This window comes from Battus philenor, unplaced genomic scaffold, assembly GCF_028537555.1.
Source record: "Battus philenor isolate CCGP_79_NKW_IND1 unplaced genomic scaffold, ilBatPhil1.0.hap1 SCAF_28, whole genome shotgun sequence".
Lineage (NCBI taxonomy): Eukaryota > Metazoa > Arthropoda > Insecta > Lepidoptera > Papilionidae > Battus > Battus philenor.
In genome coordinates, this window is record NW_027181691.1 from 7863748 (window position 1) to 7880808 (window position 17061).

Below are 17061 nucleotides of genomic sequence, written 5' to 3' on the forward strand. Positions count from 1 at the left end.
TGCGAGTATATATTTATATATATATATATATATATATATATATATATATATATATATATATATATATATATATATATATATATATCTCCCGGGATACAGTCCGCTATAATTCACTTTGGGTATTAATTCTATAGGATTGCCACTGCTCTCATATAAGTTTCCAGAGAATAAGCAGCAAAGTCCTCTGCGTACCACACCCGCATACCCCTCCTGTATAATGTAGCGGTTATAGTATATCTCCCATAGATAGCTTTGGTGGAGGCCTATACCTCGTAGCGGGCGTGTATGGACTAAAACGACGGCCTCCCACAAAGTGGACGAATGTCACGGAATGTCGCCTGACACAGGCATAGTTAGGCTGGTCTTGGGTTGAAGCCTACACCTTGCAGTTGGCATGTATCGCCTGACATTATTATGATAAAAAAAATCAGTAACTATCCGAAAAATGACAAAATATTTTGCTAGACATATTTAATAAAATATAAGAAGCAATACTAATGCGATTGTTTTTAAACAGGTTTCGTGATGGGTTTCTTCTATACAACTCTTGCATCGATGATCAGTTTTAAAGGTATGTTCGTTCATTCAAGGGGATACCTGAATCGGAATGACAATGGCAATACGATGTTGAAAGTCATTCGAATTCCGTCATAAATCATCGGAAACATTTATTACGATGACCACGATGGAATAATACGACAATGTTAGTCAAGAGGTGTAAGTCTACACAAGTGTTCAATTGTAGTTTATATATACCTGTTATACGAGGGCCAAACTGAAAGTTTTTAGAACTGGCAACTTAAAAGCATTATATTAAAAAAATAAGTTAAAATTTTGAAAATAGAACTCTTTACCAATAATATTGAGTATACATTTCATTCATTTGTCATTTGTTTTACGATTTGGCGGCAAATTGAAAATTGTCTGTGCACGTCAGAATGAATTCAAGCCGAGAAAATTTTCGTGCAATGATTTTTTATGACTTTCGATGTCATATAAGTCAACAAGAAAGTTATGATAGACTTCGATTGGCTTTTCACGATGAAGCCCCATCTCGTGCCACAGTTTACAACTGGTTTAATGAATTCAAACGTGGTCGAACTAATCTCACCGATGATTTGCGTGAGGGACGGCCTTCTACAGCGACGACTGAAGACAATATCAGTGTTGTGGGGCGTATGATAGAGACTGACAAAAGAGTGACCTATCAGCAGATTCGGACAAGTCTAGGCATAGGTATGAGTCAAGTGCACAAAATCCTCCATGAACATTTAGCGGTCAGGAAGCTTTGTGCCCGCTGGATACCGCATAATTTGACCGAGGCTCAAAAACTCCGCCGTGTTGATTGGTGCCGAGAAATGATCCAAAAATTTAACGGAGGTGACTCAAATGCTGTGTTCGACATACTAACGGGTGACGAAAGCTGGATTTACTGTTATGATCCGGAAACCAAAAGACAGTCTGCTCAGTGGGTGTTTCCTTCCGAAGAGTTGCCAACTAAAGTGAAGAGAGGTCGAAGTGTTGGAAAAAAGATGGTGGCCTCGTTCTTCGGAAAGACAGGTCATTACGCGACAGTTGTCTTAGAGGATCAGAAAACGGTTAATGCAGAGTGGTACACTAACAACTGTTTGCCACTTGTCTTGGAAAAAGTTCGAGAGAAACGACCTCGCAGCAGGATCCTCCTTCATCACGACAATGCCTCGTCGCACACCGCCAGGCAAACGATCGACTATTTGGCGACCTCAGACGTGGAATTACTGGGTCACCCGCCGTATAGCCCCGACCTCGCACCCTGCGATTTATATTTATTCCCGTAAATAAAAGAAAAACTTCGAGGAAAACATTTTATGGGCGCCGAAGAAGCAGTGGCTGCGTTTCAAAACGCCGTCGAAGAGACCCCTAAGGCCGAGTGGGCAAGGTGCTTTTCTCAATGGTTCCATCGAATGCAGCGATGTATTGATGTAAATGGACGCTATTTTGAAAAGTTATAATAAAACTAATAACTTGCTAGAATGCTTAGTTTTTGATTTTCTAAGAACTTTCAGTTTGACCCTCGTATGTGCCTGCTGGGCATAAGCCTCTCGCATGGAAATCCAATAGGACCAGGTCGAAGGGGTCTGCATCGATCATCTTCCAACGACCTTAACTAACTAAATTGTTCACGTTCTAAGTGGGCGCCTTGCTATGTTATAAAAATGCTTAGTGTAAACATAAAATATTATAATTAATTGTTGATATGTGTTTTATTCTAAACTGTTTGACAAATAAGAATATGGTCGTCAATCCATCAATATATCGGCAGACGCTGGATGCAGATCGCTTAGAAACGTCTCTATTAAAAATCTTCGAAGATCTATGTCCTGTAGCGGAATTCCAAATGCTTAAATGATGATGACAATACCCGTGTCATGAGATTTATTTATTTTATTTAAATTTCTTTATTGTATACGCTAGAAAATATAAAAATATTTACACTTATCATGACACATGTGGCAATTTCTTCTAGACAACCATATATAATATTTCTGTTATAAATAACGTAATATAATAAAAAATATAATAATATATATATAATATATATATATATATATATATATGTATGTATGTATGTATGTATGCGTTTATCAATATATCCTTTAAAAATACATTATACTAACAAATATAAACATTTAACTAACTGAAACCGCACAGGAAAGAATAAGCACAGAAAGAAAAATTTGAATTAAAGGTTTAATAATCAATAGTCTAGTGAATTTTTTAACCTAATAAAAAATCCGAAATGACTTAGCACGTCTTATATTCAGCGGTAACCCATTCCTCAATTGAAAGGACAGTGTGGTAAAGATTTATCCATGAATGAAGAAGAATGTGCTGGCAATTTACAAAAGAGGAAGAAGATTGTACTCATATTTTTGTATTAATTTTTTTGTTTGCAACAACCAAAACGGCTAACAACTTCCAGCACCAATCGAATATAGCTATAGCTCAACGATTTCATTTATTGACATTACAAATGCAAGCCACAGCAAATTTTTTGTCTATAAAAATCTTTTATGAATTATTAGAAAATATAAACAAAAATTAAATTAAGTAAATTTGTTATGAAATTATAGTGTGACCAATGGAAAGATAGATTCATTTTTATACACGAAGTGATTAAAAAGGTATAAAAACTTTAAAGGGGTGAATGTACAGAAAAATTAACAGCAAAAATCTTTAAAACTCTTATACCTATACACGAACAACCTGTATCAAGTGATCAGGCCTAACTTCTAGCAGTACAAACTCTGTACAGATAAATAGAAAACAATAAATAATTTTTATATCCGAAAATTACTACATAAAACACTATTTCTTTTTTATCATTACGTTTACCATTGATTTTTTAACATTAATTTACATCAAATTGATATTTACCATTATAAAACTTTTATACCTATAACCAATCGTCTTATAAATAAATGCTACACATTGACTAAACAATAAAATTTATAAATGCATTTATCATATGTATTATGTTATTTGTACAATACAGCATTTTTTTCGTCGTTCAATCCTTAATCAGAAGAACAACAATATTTTTTATTAAAACTTTGCAACATAAGTACGAAGTATTTATGTACCAAAATAGCTTTTCTATAATATTTACAATACTTTTCTTTTCTTTTCAACTCAATTTGGCCTGATGGACTGATAATAATGTGTACCTCGTAATTGACAGGTAATAGACGCCCACTGCATGGTATCTTTCAACAAAGATCGCCTAGATGACCGGTCTTGCGCTTCAAGCGCTGACTTCCAGCGAGCTTAAGTATATCGTCGGTTTACTTAGTAGGGGGCCTACCTACGCCGCGTCTACCGGGTCATGGTCGCCACTTGCCAGAGCGATGTGCCACTCACTGCCACTTTAGACAAACAATTCTTTGCGCTAGGTCAATGACCTTGGTTTTCTGCGGATCTTCTCGGTGTATCTTGTGTGTAAGTATATATTCAGTTATATATGAATTGATAGTTTTAAAAGACTTTCTAAGTAAATAAGCTAAACATCACATTTCAATCCTAACAATAGTTTTACTTGGCTAGTAAACTTTGAATATAACAGACGGCGAAAAAGCTTACCGAGGTAGGCCCTTATACATGTCAATAAACACTCGATTTCTCCAGGGAAGTAACATTTGAAAAATAGTCCAAATGTTTATATTCCAACACAATCATCGTAGATGAAACACGGGGAATTCGAATAGAAAGTAAGGCTTTGGCTATGACTTGGTCCATTGTGACCTTGAGCAGGGACTGTTGTTGATCTGCTGTAAGGGGCGGTGTACATTTCGGCAATAATTCCCAGGAAAAAAATGTGAAAAAGATTTTGGACGTTTTTTATTTTAATAAAAAATTCTTTACTGGCATATAAAGGACATCAGTTTAGAAAGTATTTAATAAAATAAATTATCTACTAGTAAAAAATATAATTATCCTATTGATACCCTTATTTGTCCGCATTCGAACATAAGGCTCAGTAAGTAAACATTTTTTTAGTTACTCATGGTCAGGTCACTTTATGATCATAATAAATGATATATTTATTACTAATTATACACAAAAATCACAAAAATTTGTTTTCCTAGTTAATAAATTACGAATAGCTTCTATGCTTTACTAATAAATTAATTTAAAAAGTAGCTATTTTTGTTACTAGTATAGTCTTTTGTCTCACTCGCACATAAAGCACAAAGCTTCTCTTGTTTGTTCGCATCCCAAGATCCACTAAAGTGCTTTCCATAAAAAGCCAATATATCGTTTTATGTAATTACATCCGAATATGCAATCTCTGATTATAAAACAGTTTGTTTTTACTAAAGTATTACTAGCTTTTTTATTAATAAGTGTGAACACGCCTTTATGTTCCAGAGAAAGTAGGAGGACGTCCTTGACACGTTTGTGAGATGAGAAAAGTTGAATCGACATCTTTCAATATTACTCTTAGTGCAACGACTTAGGCTCGAGGTCGTTGTACTTTATTTTATAGTGTCTGATCATAAACGAACTTCAAAGAAATATAAAGTTATTAAAGAAATAAAGTCAGTCAATACGTAATGAAGAATGAAGTAAACTATATCAGCTATCTGAATAATTGTGCATGATACCTCAATGGTACACCAATTTCAAGATATTTCTCCGTTTTTTTATATCGGACTCTCATTGGCCCAAATAGCATTTGAAGATTCCGCAGGTTCAAGTTGACAGTGCGTAAACGGCGTTTTGCGTAAGACCTCTTTCAAGGTAGCTAAGCTCGGGAATTCCCAGGGAAGCGTACTGTTTTACCGGATTGAATGCTGTGAAGCTTTTAGATCGCTTCGGCGGACACTCCGTTGAATGACTACGCCGAAAGGCTCCACTAAGGGAAATGGGGTTGAACTGTCATTCGTCAATAATAGCCGGTAATTATTCCGCCAAAAGGGCCCCCCAGAGGGCAGACCCTCGGCTTGATTAGTTGCTGATGGCTCGCTATTATTACTACTACAACTTTGGTAAGTGTTAGCGCTGAAAGAAGTGTCGGAAGAATCTCCAGCAACGCTTCTAACTTGATCGGAGTATTGGGGAACCCTGTGATATACGATCGTTTCGTACCCGACCGGTTGGTTATCGAATGGCAACGTTGACGGTAATACTTTTTTTAAGTTTTATTATACTTTATAGAAGTGTCTCATGAAAAATAATATAATTTACAATGCGACTCGTATTTGCAAAGTCCATACATGTCTCAAAGCAAATCTATGTATTTCTCATAGCCAATTATATTTCGTTTGTTCTCGTGTTGGAAGAGCTCCAACATTGTTTATTTACGCAACAGGAAATAAAACTAACAATGTTGTGTATCAAAATTATAATTACAATAATCAGTAAATTTTTGCAAGATTTTTTTATTTACTAATATTCGAATTGATTCAGCTGCTCTTAATACTGTAAGTAATGCCATGTTTTTGTTAATCAAAATTCCTTCTAGCATTTATTATAGTTCGTTCCTAGCCTAATCTAAGTTATTTCTGTTCTGAGTCAGAAACAGCCCGCGATGGTTACTGATATAATTTCAAAATAAAGGTCCCTATCACAAACACACGTAAGAATAAATAAATACATAGTGAAAGTTTGATTTGTTTGATGGCACAGAATGTATGAATTACATTTCGTTTGCCAAGTATCACGATGGGTTTATAAAAAAAATTCTTCATACGTGCACAGTTCGTTTTATGTTTGACTCAAAGTAAGTCAATGGTGATCTTATCCTTGTTTAAAGTCAAAGTCAAACCCAGGAAGTCAAAACTCTGAAATCACCTCCACATCTTTATTTCAATATCCACTGCAACGACGTAAAACTAGAGTGACCTTCTGAAACAGTAACAAAATAAACTGGTTCATGATCGCACATCTGTTTTCACATTCAAGTATCTCTAAATGTCTTATTTGTTTAAGTGACATGTCACGCCATATCACTAGAAAATATATAGTCAACATTACATTACACAGATAGGATACCAACTTACATTGAGCAAATTTAAATTTTTTCAATGCGGCAACAAATATTTCATGTCAAACTTTATATATATGAATATACGTGGAATAGTATACCTCAAATTTACTGACTCCATACAAAAAAAGCATCTTAAGTAATGACAAATATAGGATACGTTTTTATCAAAATGTCACGCCTCCAAAGTCGCTCGATATATTTTGATATATATGAATGGGAGACCTACAACGAAGTTCTCATCATCTTGATACTTTTAAATCCACTAGAATATAATATGATAGATTTTTAAATGAATTTTTATTTTCATAATCATTTCACCATTTAAACAATCGTGTGTACTATTGATATTATTAATTTGTTGAAAAATATCATAATATTTTATTATAAATGATATATTATTTAACAGATATGTGGTAAAAAAAACTATGGTTACTCGTAAATTTTTATTAATTTCATTTATCTAATTCTATTAAAGAAAAAAATGAATAACAAATAAATATTAAAATTAAATAAAGTTAATTTCAAGTATCAAAATAACGCACACCTCGTATTTTACGGAACCAAACCTATTGCATCTAAGCATCACAGAATTGATCCGTCTTCCCAGTTCGAATATATAAGCGTGAGTGTCCCGGGCGGGTCGCACTTGATCTTTGGCCACAGTTTTGGAAGGATCAACCGACCAGTCATATATATATAGCATAAATAACGCACAAAATGAAGGTATTGTTTACAATTCTTATTATCGCCGTGGTGGCGTGTAGCGCTGCACCTGGTCCAGGCACCGAGGAAGATGGCAGAGTCGAGTTATTTTCCGGTGTGGCCATAGAACGGTAAGTTTTTGTAATTCTCACATTTTAATATATCGTAACGGTTCTTAACGGGTTACTTTGAAAATGGAACACGGGCTTACATTTTTTTTTTGTATTTTTTTTGAGTGATTACCAAAAGAGGTTTTAGTTATAATATTAACTCAACAACGACACAACGCAAATCCATATGGTTTAGTAACATTTACAGCATAAAAATAGTGTCAGTAGTAATTAAAAAATTAAAAATCAGAATTAATTATCGTGTTCAATTTTGAGACAAAAATTCATTATCTGAAATATTTTAATCAAAACTGTTGCAAAACCAAGTTAGGTTAGACAGACATGATTAATAATTTTTGTTTTTTGAAAAAAGAAGTTTGTGTGGTGAAAATGGAAAAAAAAGAATTATTTTTAAAGATAACATTTTGTGTACCTGTAATTATATATTTATATTACACGTTTTATTTTTTAAAATATTTGTGTTCAATAATACAATAAAATTATTCGTAGCATAATAACTAAAAAATATATAACGTCTAAATAAAAAACAATTGCAAGTCTTTTCGTCAGAATCGAAGTAGTTTCAATTTATTATATTCAATATATATAACATACCTTACCATCTTGTAATGAACAGCCATAAATTTTTATTGAAAAGTAATCAAGTAACGAGCAACTCTTTACTTGATTACTTTTCAATAAGCAAATTGTATTAAACGCAATGTTAACCATAGTTGATTGACAGTACTCTTTTGAACAAGAAGTACACCTATCGACAAACTAACAAAATAGCCAATGAAATTACTAGATTATTCTATATTGTTTATTATCGACTTAAGATTGTTTAGTGTTCACTCGTGTACCTCATGAGAACAATGCCAATGGAACCCAGTTTGTTACAAACGAATCACAGATTGAGATCCTCTATTATAGCAGCATTCAACTTAAAGCTGGAGTTCGACTACACATGAAAATGCTTTTTTTGATTATCATTTTTAAAATTACAGTAATAGAGCCATTTATTTACAAAACTATTATCACTTAATATATCTTTTTATAATACAATATGCTTTTGTTGTATTATTAATTTAATAATAATTACTAATTTATAACATGTTAATTGAGAAACATGAAACGCAAGTATATAATAAATCTGAACAAAGCTGCTAAGAATAAAGTTACAAATATAATAGCACAGATGATATCAAATTGTTCATGTTCAGTATATAATACATATATGCGTTTGGCGGTTGTTAGAAATCTGCTACCCGTTTACATATTTGCTCCTTAAAAATTAGCCCAAATGCATAGGACTGTAGAATTAGTGGCGGTGTCCGAATTTAAATCCTTATTCGTATCTGATTTTGAACTCGCAAGAATTATTTGAAACAAAGTATTGTGGCCGTAGTGGCCAGTAGTACGAATCGTTCTTAAATAAACGCTACATCAACATAACGAAAGTAATGTATTTAACAAATAAAAGAACGGAATATACACTAATATATTACAAATATTGTATATTAGCTGATACATCATTTTATTTTCACCGATAATATTAAACATTGAGAGTTTTTAATAGCAAAAATTGTTAGGCAAATTACCAGGCATTTATTTCTAAAAATAGATAGGTTATCTTTGAAATTCGAATGATGATGTTAGGTTTTTTGCCTATTTTTAAATGACTAACTCATGACGTACATGGACGCTCCTTAGAGTGACTAGAGTCAAGAGGACCTCAGCTTCGGCTGTAACTCTTCCTTAACACCCGCTTAACATTCCAACACCTAGGTCCCGGAAAACCCGAATCGAGGTTCAATAGGTCGCTGCTTGGTTAATAGCACTACTGCAACTTCGGAAAATATTCTTGCTGGAAGAAATGTAAGAAATTTCATGCAACGCCTCTATCGAATATAAACTAATCAAAATCAACGTCTTAATTTTTTTATTCAAAGAGGCTGTTTCTTATAAGCACTTTAGAATCGTCTATCAGTATTCAATGTGGGCATTGTTATCCCAACAGTGAACCACTACCGGCTCAAAAGGCAGTTCTGATGAAAAGAACCGACGAGAAACTCAACAGTTGCTCTTAACAAAAATAAATTTATGCTAGTTCTCGACAATAATTAACTTCCTGAATAAACATTGACAGTGTTTAATTCCACGCATTACGATAAATATAGAGTATTTCTTGGATAAAATAATATACTTTTTTCAATAATATTCCAATACTACGGTGGCATATCTGAAATCGATTGCGGAAATTTATTATGTATGGGTATACCTTGTGATTATATATATATGATTTATTATTTTTTAATTGAAAATTAGGTGTATACAGCTGATTTTAAGACCTTGTATAAACATCATGTCTATCACTGTGTTTTTTTTTAAATAATTTTGAAGGTTTTTGCGGAAAAAAAAACATTATATTTCGAATAGCTCGCCCATACACAACCGGATAATATTAATTACTATCCATGTACTTTAAGGTGGATCACCTTACATAATCAACCTTACTAAATTTAAAGTAATAAGTTAATATTTTTATGTATTTGTAAATAATTGATTAACACTAAATGTCCCATAAATTAACGTCATGCTTAAATTGAGCAATTCGGCGGGTATAATTCCAAATTAAGTAAAATATTTGTAATGCGTACAAGCCCATGTTCTTCTTTTACCGCCTGTTATCAAAACCATAGGCACGCTTTCGCACACTGTCTTGGTTTCATTGGGGCAGGAATAAGGACAAGGTCGGCACACATAATTCATAATAAATGCATGCGGAACTGCACACCACCGCGAGATCTTTCAACCGCTTGAATTAACACATGAGAACAACTCCGATGTTAGACAATGGCAACTATAAAACTTTGCGAAGCACTTAACATGAAATCTAAATTTAATTAACTATAACATAAACCTTATTAAAAAAAATCAATATTCTCATTTTAAATAAAGTGTTATCAAAATTAAAATCAAAATTTTTATTATTACAAGTATAAAATAAACTGTTATATTATTGTAATAGACCAGCGGTAGAGGATTGAGACTTGCGATCCCAGGGTCGCAGGTTCGATTCCCGGCATACAATCTTATGTAATTCACATTTTGTGCGTTAATTATATAGGATTGTCACAGCTCATAAACAAGTTTCCAGACGATGGGCAGCAGCGTCATCTCCGTACCATAACACCACACTGCGAGCGCCAATCCACCTGCCAAGCGTGGCGATTATATCCCCCCATAGATATCCCAAGGGCAGCCCTTGTTAACGAAACGGTTTTAAATTTTTCCCCTACTCAACGCGGAAGTGATTTTATGGGTTTACACGTACAAATATAACAACTCACAAACTTACCTGTGATTTGTAATTAATATTTACATTCAACTTCTTTTTTTAAATATGCTTTCAAATTAAATGCGTGTGTCATCCTCAAGTTAAAAATTATGTTTTTAAATACTACGTGTGCTTCACTTTGAGTCTTAGATCATAATCACATTATAAGTTTTAGTTTTAGTTTTTCAAACATAATTGCGTAAGTTACAAATTGATAAATAAGTTTTTATATACTCCATGTACTTGCTTTACTTTTTTCCTCTAATTAAATTCAAAATTCATGTTTGTTAGATATAAACTTTAATTGTTTACAAGGCTATCCAATAACTATGTGTAATTAAGCACAGAATGTTTTTAATTACAAAAATAATTATTATAGGAAATGGATATAAATAATACTGTTATACGAAACCAAAATAATTTAGAAGGGAATATTCGTAGTTTTAATTCAATTCAAATAATCAATAATAATTATGTAACAAAATATCTAGGATATTAGAATAAACGGATTCATAGCATAGATGAACAGATACGTAATTTTACATGTTTAGCTAATACCTTTTTTAAAAATACAAATATTAGGAAAATGTAACAATGTAAAATCAAGTTATTGTAGAACTTCATTTTTGATTCCGTCCCTATAACGATCACCATCACCATCACCATGATATCAGCCGATAGAGGTCCACTGCAAGGCATAGGCCGTTCCCAATAATTACTGCGATGACCGATCTTGCGCTACCAGCATCCAGCTACTTCCAATATAGGTCTACCTAGTGAGGAACCCATCCACTACAAAGTTTGTAATTTTACTCATATTCTTTTTTTAACACTACAACCTATTTATAACAAAATCGCTTATTTTGTATTGAATGACATGTTCAACATTTTAATAACGTCGCGTTTAAGTTTATATATATATATATATATATATATATATATATATATATATATCATAATCGCCACGCTTGTTAGGCGGATGTGCAATCGCAGTGCGGTGTTATGGTACACTAAGGATGTGAGCAGCGGCAATCCTATATTATTAATGCACAAAGTGTAAGTTATGACTTATGATCGCAAGTCTCAGTCTCCTGAGCTACCACTGCTCTATAATAACATACTATCATATATTGCCACTTTAAAGGAAAATTTGTAATTTTTTTTTTCTCAAGGGACGACAAGGGCGATGAAAAGTTAAACGTGAAGTTCGAACCCGGAGAACTAAAAGACGCTGCGCGGGCATTCGATGAAGGTAAGTGTGAACAGATATTTTTGTTATTGTTCGTATTATTTAATATTTATTTATACGTTTATTAGTACACGTATATATTTGATCAAACTTTAAAAGTAATATTAAAAAAAATTGTTAGTAAAATTTCATAACTAAAGGCTTTAATAAACAATAGTTTTCGATTTTATTTTGTGGTGATTTTAAGTTTCCAAGAAAACTGCATGAAATATTTTTCCGAAGAAAAAAATACTTTATTTATTACGAAAAATGCTCTTTGTGTAAAGAAAGCGTACCAAAGATTTCTAAATAAAAAAGTAATTTCTTCCAGTTGTCATAGTACATAAAATTCTTAATTCCTATATATTAGATATTTGTTAAAATATATTTTTTTGCTCGAAAGTTATAAACAAAAACGATATATGATTGATATGTTTTGACAGATATGTATATAAATAGCATAATTGTTTAAATTATAAGACGAACTAAATTTTATGTACACCTATATACATATACATCATATACATTTATACAAAATTCATTTTAATATCGTTATATTCATATCGATGTACGCACATTGCCATATGTACAGTAGATTTAAAATGAATTTTTATGTACGTATATATCTTTGTGTAAGTAACCATTCGCGTACACCAATGTGCATAGAAAGATGTAAAAAATAATATACATATTTCATGTATGTACATATATCGATGCGATATATCGAAGCCGCTATTAAGAAGTTTGAAACACAAAATTCTAGCCACGTTTATTCTCACCTACAGAAATAAGATATAACTCATTAACCCAATTAACTAAATAAGCTGCTTCGCCTTACAATCAACATATAATTAATATCAAATGATAGTGACAAAATGAGCGGTGGTAGCCCGACGGCGGAGTGAGACTTGCTATCTTAAGACGTGAGTTCGATTCCCGCAAGAAAAGGATCAATATTTAGCCACCTCCGCACATGCAGTGGTAGTCGTGCAACAAAGTGCACCACCCGCTAGCCCGCTGACAAATGCGTATGCGGCAAACAATGCGAATCACACAACCGCCACCGCCAAATTACTCAACACGTGTTTCACCCCTCCACGGGGCATCTTTAGGAGTTATGTTACACCGATTAGTGCTAAACACAGAGTCTTCAATTATAAATTTATGTTTATTTAAATTATATTACTTACTTAGGATGGACTTCCGCTAGGTAACGCCTGATTCCATTAAATATTCAATTCCTGTTATACATTCATATATATAAATCTTTTATATCTCTTTTTGCATTCATTATATAAGATTTCTACTGCACACCAACAAGTTCACCTGCGAAACGTGACCATTTTGATACTTCCCAATAGATATCTTTCGGGGAAGCCTATGCCCAGAAGTGGACGCCTATCGGCTCAAACAAGAGTGGCAAAATACCACGTATAAGAAAGAATTTTGCTTTATATTCGAAAAGTAGTATAATTTTTAACACATATTTAATTTACAATAATAACTACACTAACTAGCTTTCGATTTTAACAAAGAAAATCAACAAAGATTAGTGTTACGTATGTAAATTTATACAAAATGACAGATGAGTGATTTAATTAATTATTACATCGTCTATTTATTTACTCTTTTTTATACTATGTGCAATGGCGGACTTATACTTTTTAATAATATTTATCCATTAAACTTCAACAGTTCAGAGATGACAAGTAGACCTTCAAATAATGTAAAAAAACATTTAATAATTGATATGTTATATAATAAATAAGAATCACTAAATTGCTTATAAATACGTAATTAAACAGGAAGACATAATATATGCAGAAAATACAAAGAGGTACAAAATATAAGTGTAACAGTGATAGCCCAGTAATACAGGAATGAGATTTGAGATCGTAGGTCTCTAGTTTAATTTCCGGAATACAGTTTTATGTACCTAACACTTTGTGCATTAATTATTTAAGATTGCTACTGCTCATAAATAAGATTCCAAGGGATGGGCAGTGTCCTCAACTTCCAATAATTTATTTATTATGAATTATAGTATATCCCCTATAAATCTCAGACCTACGCCTTGTAGTGGGCATCTATGGACTAAGACGACTTTGACAAAATAAAACAAACAAATCTAAATATACAAACATAGCAATATAGAATCACCGTATTTTACACCTTTTTATATAGAGATACTATCGTTAAGATTAATGAAATACCAAAGGACATATATATAATAGCCGAGAGCGTTGCGCCGCCGTGTGTATATTGAAAAGAAAGTTGCCGGGTGAGTTTGTTGACCTGTTACGTGAGCATACGCAACGATAAGTCAAGGTTACATCGCACCGGCCGCGAACACCTCCATGCGACGCGACGCGATTCGATACGATCTATTATTTTTAATAAACTTGTCTTTATTTCACGAATATTATTAAGCAAACTAGAATGTATTTTATTATTAACATGTAATAATTTTGAATTTTATTTTGAAATAAATAACAGAATGTTAAATGAGTATATATTAATTGCAATACATTATTTTTTTTTTAAATTATTTATTAATTATTATATATATAAATATTAATGAACACGCTTAAATAATTTTATGTAATTGTCTCCACATTAATGCTTGCTTAAAAACACAGATCTTAACTATTTAGTAAAATAAGGATTATTTTCCTACTGGAGTTATATTTTTAATTTAAATAAATTTTTACAAACATCTTGTTTTTCGCCACCTATTAACCTCTGCCTTCTAATGACAGAGACCTATTTATATTGGATATTATTTTTTGGTCTTTTATTTTAAAATTTGTCTGATTTATATTTGTTTTTATGACTTTTAATTTACATTTATTTCAGGTTTTTATACTTATTAGTTATAATACCTTATTATTACGACGTCAACTTCTTTACATTTTGTTCTATTTAGGTGTTTGTATACTATCCACAACAGAGTGCCACAAAACTGTCTAACCTAACTAAATTATTTTTGCCTTTTTTGTAAGCTAATCTAATTTATAAATTTTTCTATAGTAACAGAACAAAAGTTATCAACACAATTCGATTTATTTTCTTCATGTGCATTTATACTTGAAATAAATATATATTAAACATGACTACAATACCTTGTGATCATTCAATAAACATATATTAAAATAGTAAAATTTATATAAATTATAATACTTCCGCTGTTCAAAAACGTCGTGAAGTTTTTTGCCGGAATGTTCTAGATACTGCTGGATATATACCCAAGATTTCCGATAGCAAAATTTGAAAGCGTCCAGCATTCAGTGTTATCTGACGACCTTCCCAAGGTCATACGTCCACCTTTCTACGGACATCCAACGCTGCGGTCGTCGATCTGTGGTCTAACCCCAGAAGGTTTTGGTCCCAACGGATGTGTTTTACGTTCTACTAGGCTATGTCGGTTAATCTTGTTAACCTTCGAATCTCCTTGTTCCTGATTTAAATTTCTTCACTTCACTAATCCCGAACATAGCTATTTCCATGTCCTGTTAAGCGATGATGAACTTGCCAATGTGGCCTGAAGTGAAAGAACAAATTTCAGTGCCGTCGGTCATTCTATACAAAAGACACGTAACATCAAATACTGCACTAGATTAGCATGTTGGATTATCTTCCATAACCCCCTTAGCGTAAACATTAAGGAAGAAAAATAATTAAATCTTTGACACTTTATAGCACGAGGCAAAATCAAGAAGTTCACACCTCTCCTGGCGGGTATTGGAGTTAAAGTGGTTGCAGTCGTCGGTCTTCTGTTCGGAGCTCTGACCTTGCTGGTGACGAAGGCATTGGTTGTAGCTAAGCTGGCCTTCCTTGCAGCTGCGGCTCTTGGACTTCATAAGATACTGAGCGGTGGAGGTCTGAATAATATCAGTGGAAAGGTAAAGAAAAACTTCAATTTTTGATTTTTTTTTCTATTTCTTGACTTCTTGGTTATTCAAGCAACATGGTGATCTATGATTCGATTCCGTGACAGTACCAGTTGTGGTACGCAGAATTCTGCGGTGCAAGTCTCAGTAAAATACATAAGCGCATGTATCTACATTAACATATGACTCATAACAATTTCGAAAAGGCGATTTAGAGTAATGATAAATAATTAACGTGGTGTTCCAACAAAAATCATAATTTCAAAAGGGCTGGCAATAATCAGTCGCGATTCTAAAGAAAAATATAGTAAAACCTCTTTCAAAGTGCAGCATACTGCGATCGGCAACCTACCTGCCAGTCGTGGCGATATACCCCCCCCCCCCCCCCACAGATATCTTTTGAAGAAGCCTAAGCTTTGCAGTTAGTGTCTATCAACCAAAATAATGATGTAAATGATACTGCTATGAAGTTGGAATTTCTTAATGAAATAAAAATATTTCGTTCACACAGATTGCTGGTTTCCAGTCATCACCGCAGCAGTGGACTTCACCTACAGCGTCAGCTGCCTCATACCCTTACGCAAGATCAGCCAGTTTAGCTGCTGAAGCCAACGATCTTGCCTATAAATCTCAAATTACTTCGTAATACATCACCTTTTAATCTTATTTTATTAATAAATTGACGGAATTTCTCGAATGAAACGCATAAACCTTATTATTATAACACGATAATTTGAAAGTATATTTCTTATGTATGTTAAGAAATCTATTTGAATAAGCAAATAACAAATAGGAAGTTGCGACACGAAGATAATATCTCTATTGTAAAAGTTGTCATATTAAAATGTTATAATTTCCGTCACTTACTTTTTCGTGTAATAAATATTCATAAATCTATTTTACAACATATAATGATTTGCTTTAATAGGGTTATGTCTGTATTAATGTTCAACTTATATTTTTAATATATATAAATTAACAAACTAATACGAAAATTCAAACATATAATATATTTCCAATGATCTTTATTATATGAATAAGATAATTCTAGTGATCATTAAAATGTTGTAGATTAATTATTTAATAATCTTTTATAAATTAAATTAAGATAAAACAGCTGAATGTAATGGTGCATTAGTTGATTTAATTTTTTTATTTTAATGTTTATTTTATTTTCATTATTTTTGATTAGGCGAGGTTGTGCAAGGGTCGGTATAGGAAAAAATAATTGCTTAAATAAACAGAGTGACTGTTTATATGTC

General features: G+C 32.6%; 1 protein-coding gene across 1 annotated transcript; it reads left to right on the top strand.

The window, feature by feature from the left end:
* Positions 1 to 7246: 7246 nt before the first annotated feature.
* LOC137925795 (uncharacterized) lies at positions 7247 to 16445 on the top strand. Its single transcript, XM_068769254.1, has 4 exons — positions 7247 to 7362; positions 11854 to 11933; positions 15609 to 15811; positions 16311 to 16445. Exons 1-4 carry the CDS (start codon positions 7247 to 7249, stop codon positions 16443 to 16445), a joined length of 534 nt encoding a protein of 177 aa, XP_068625355.1.
* The last annotated feature ends 616 nt before the right edge of the window (positions 16446 to 17061 follow it).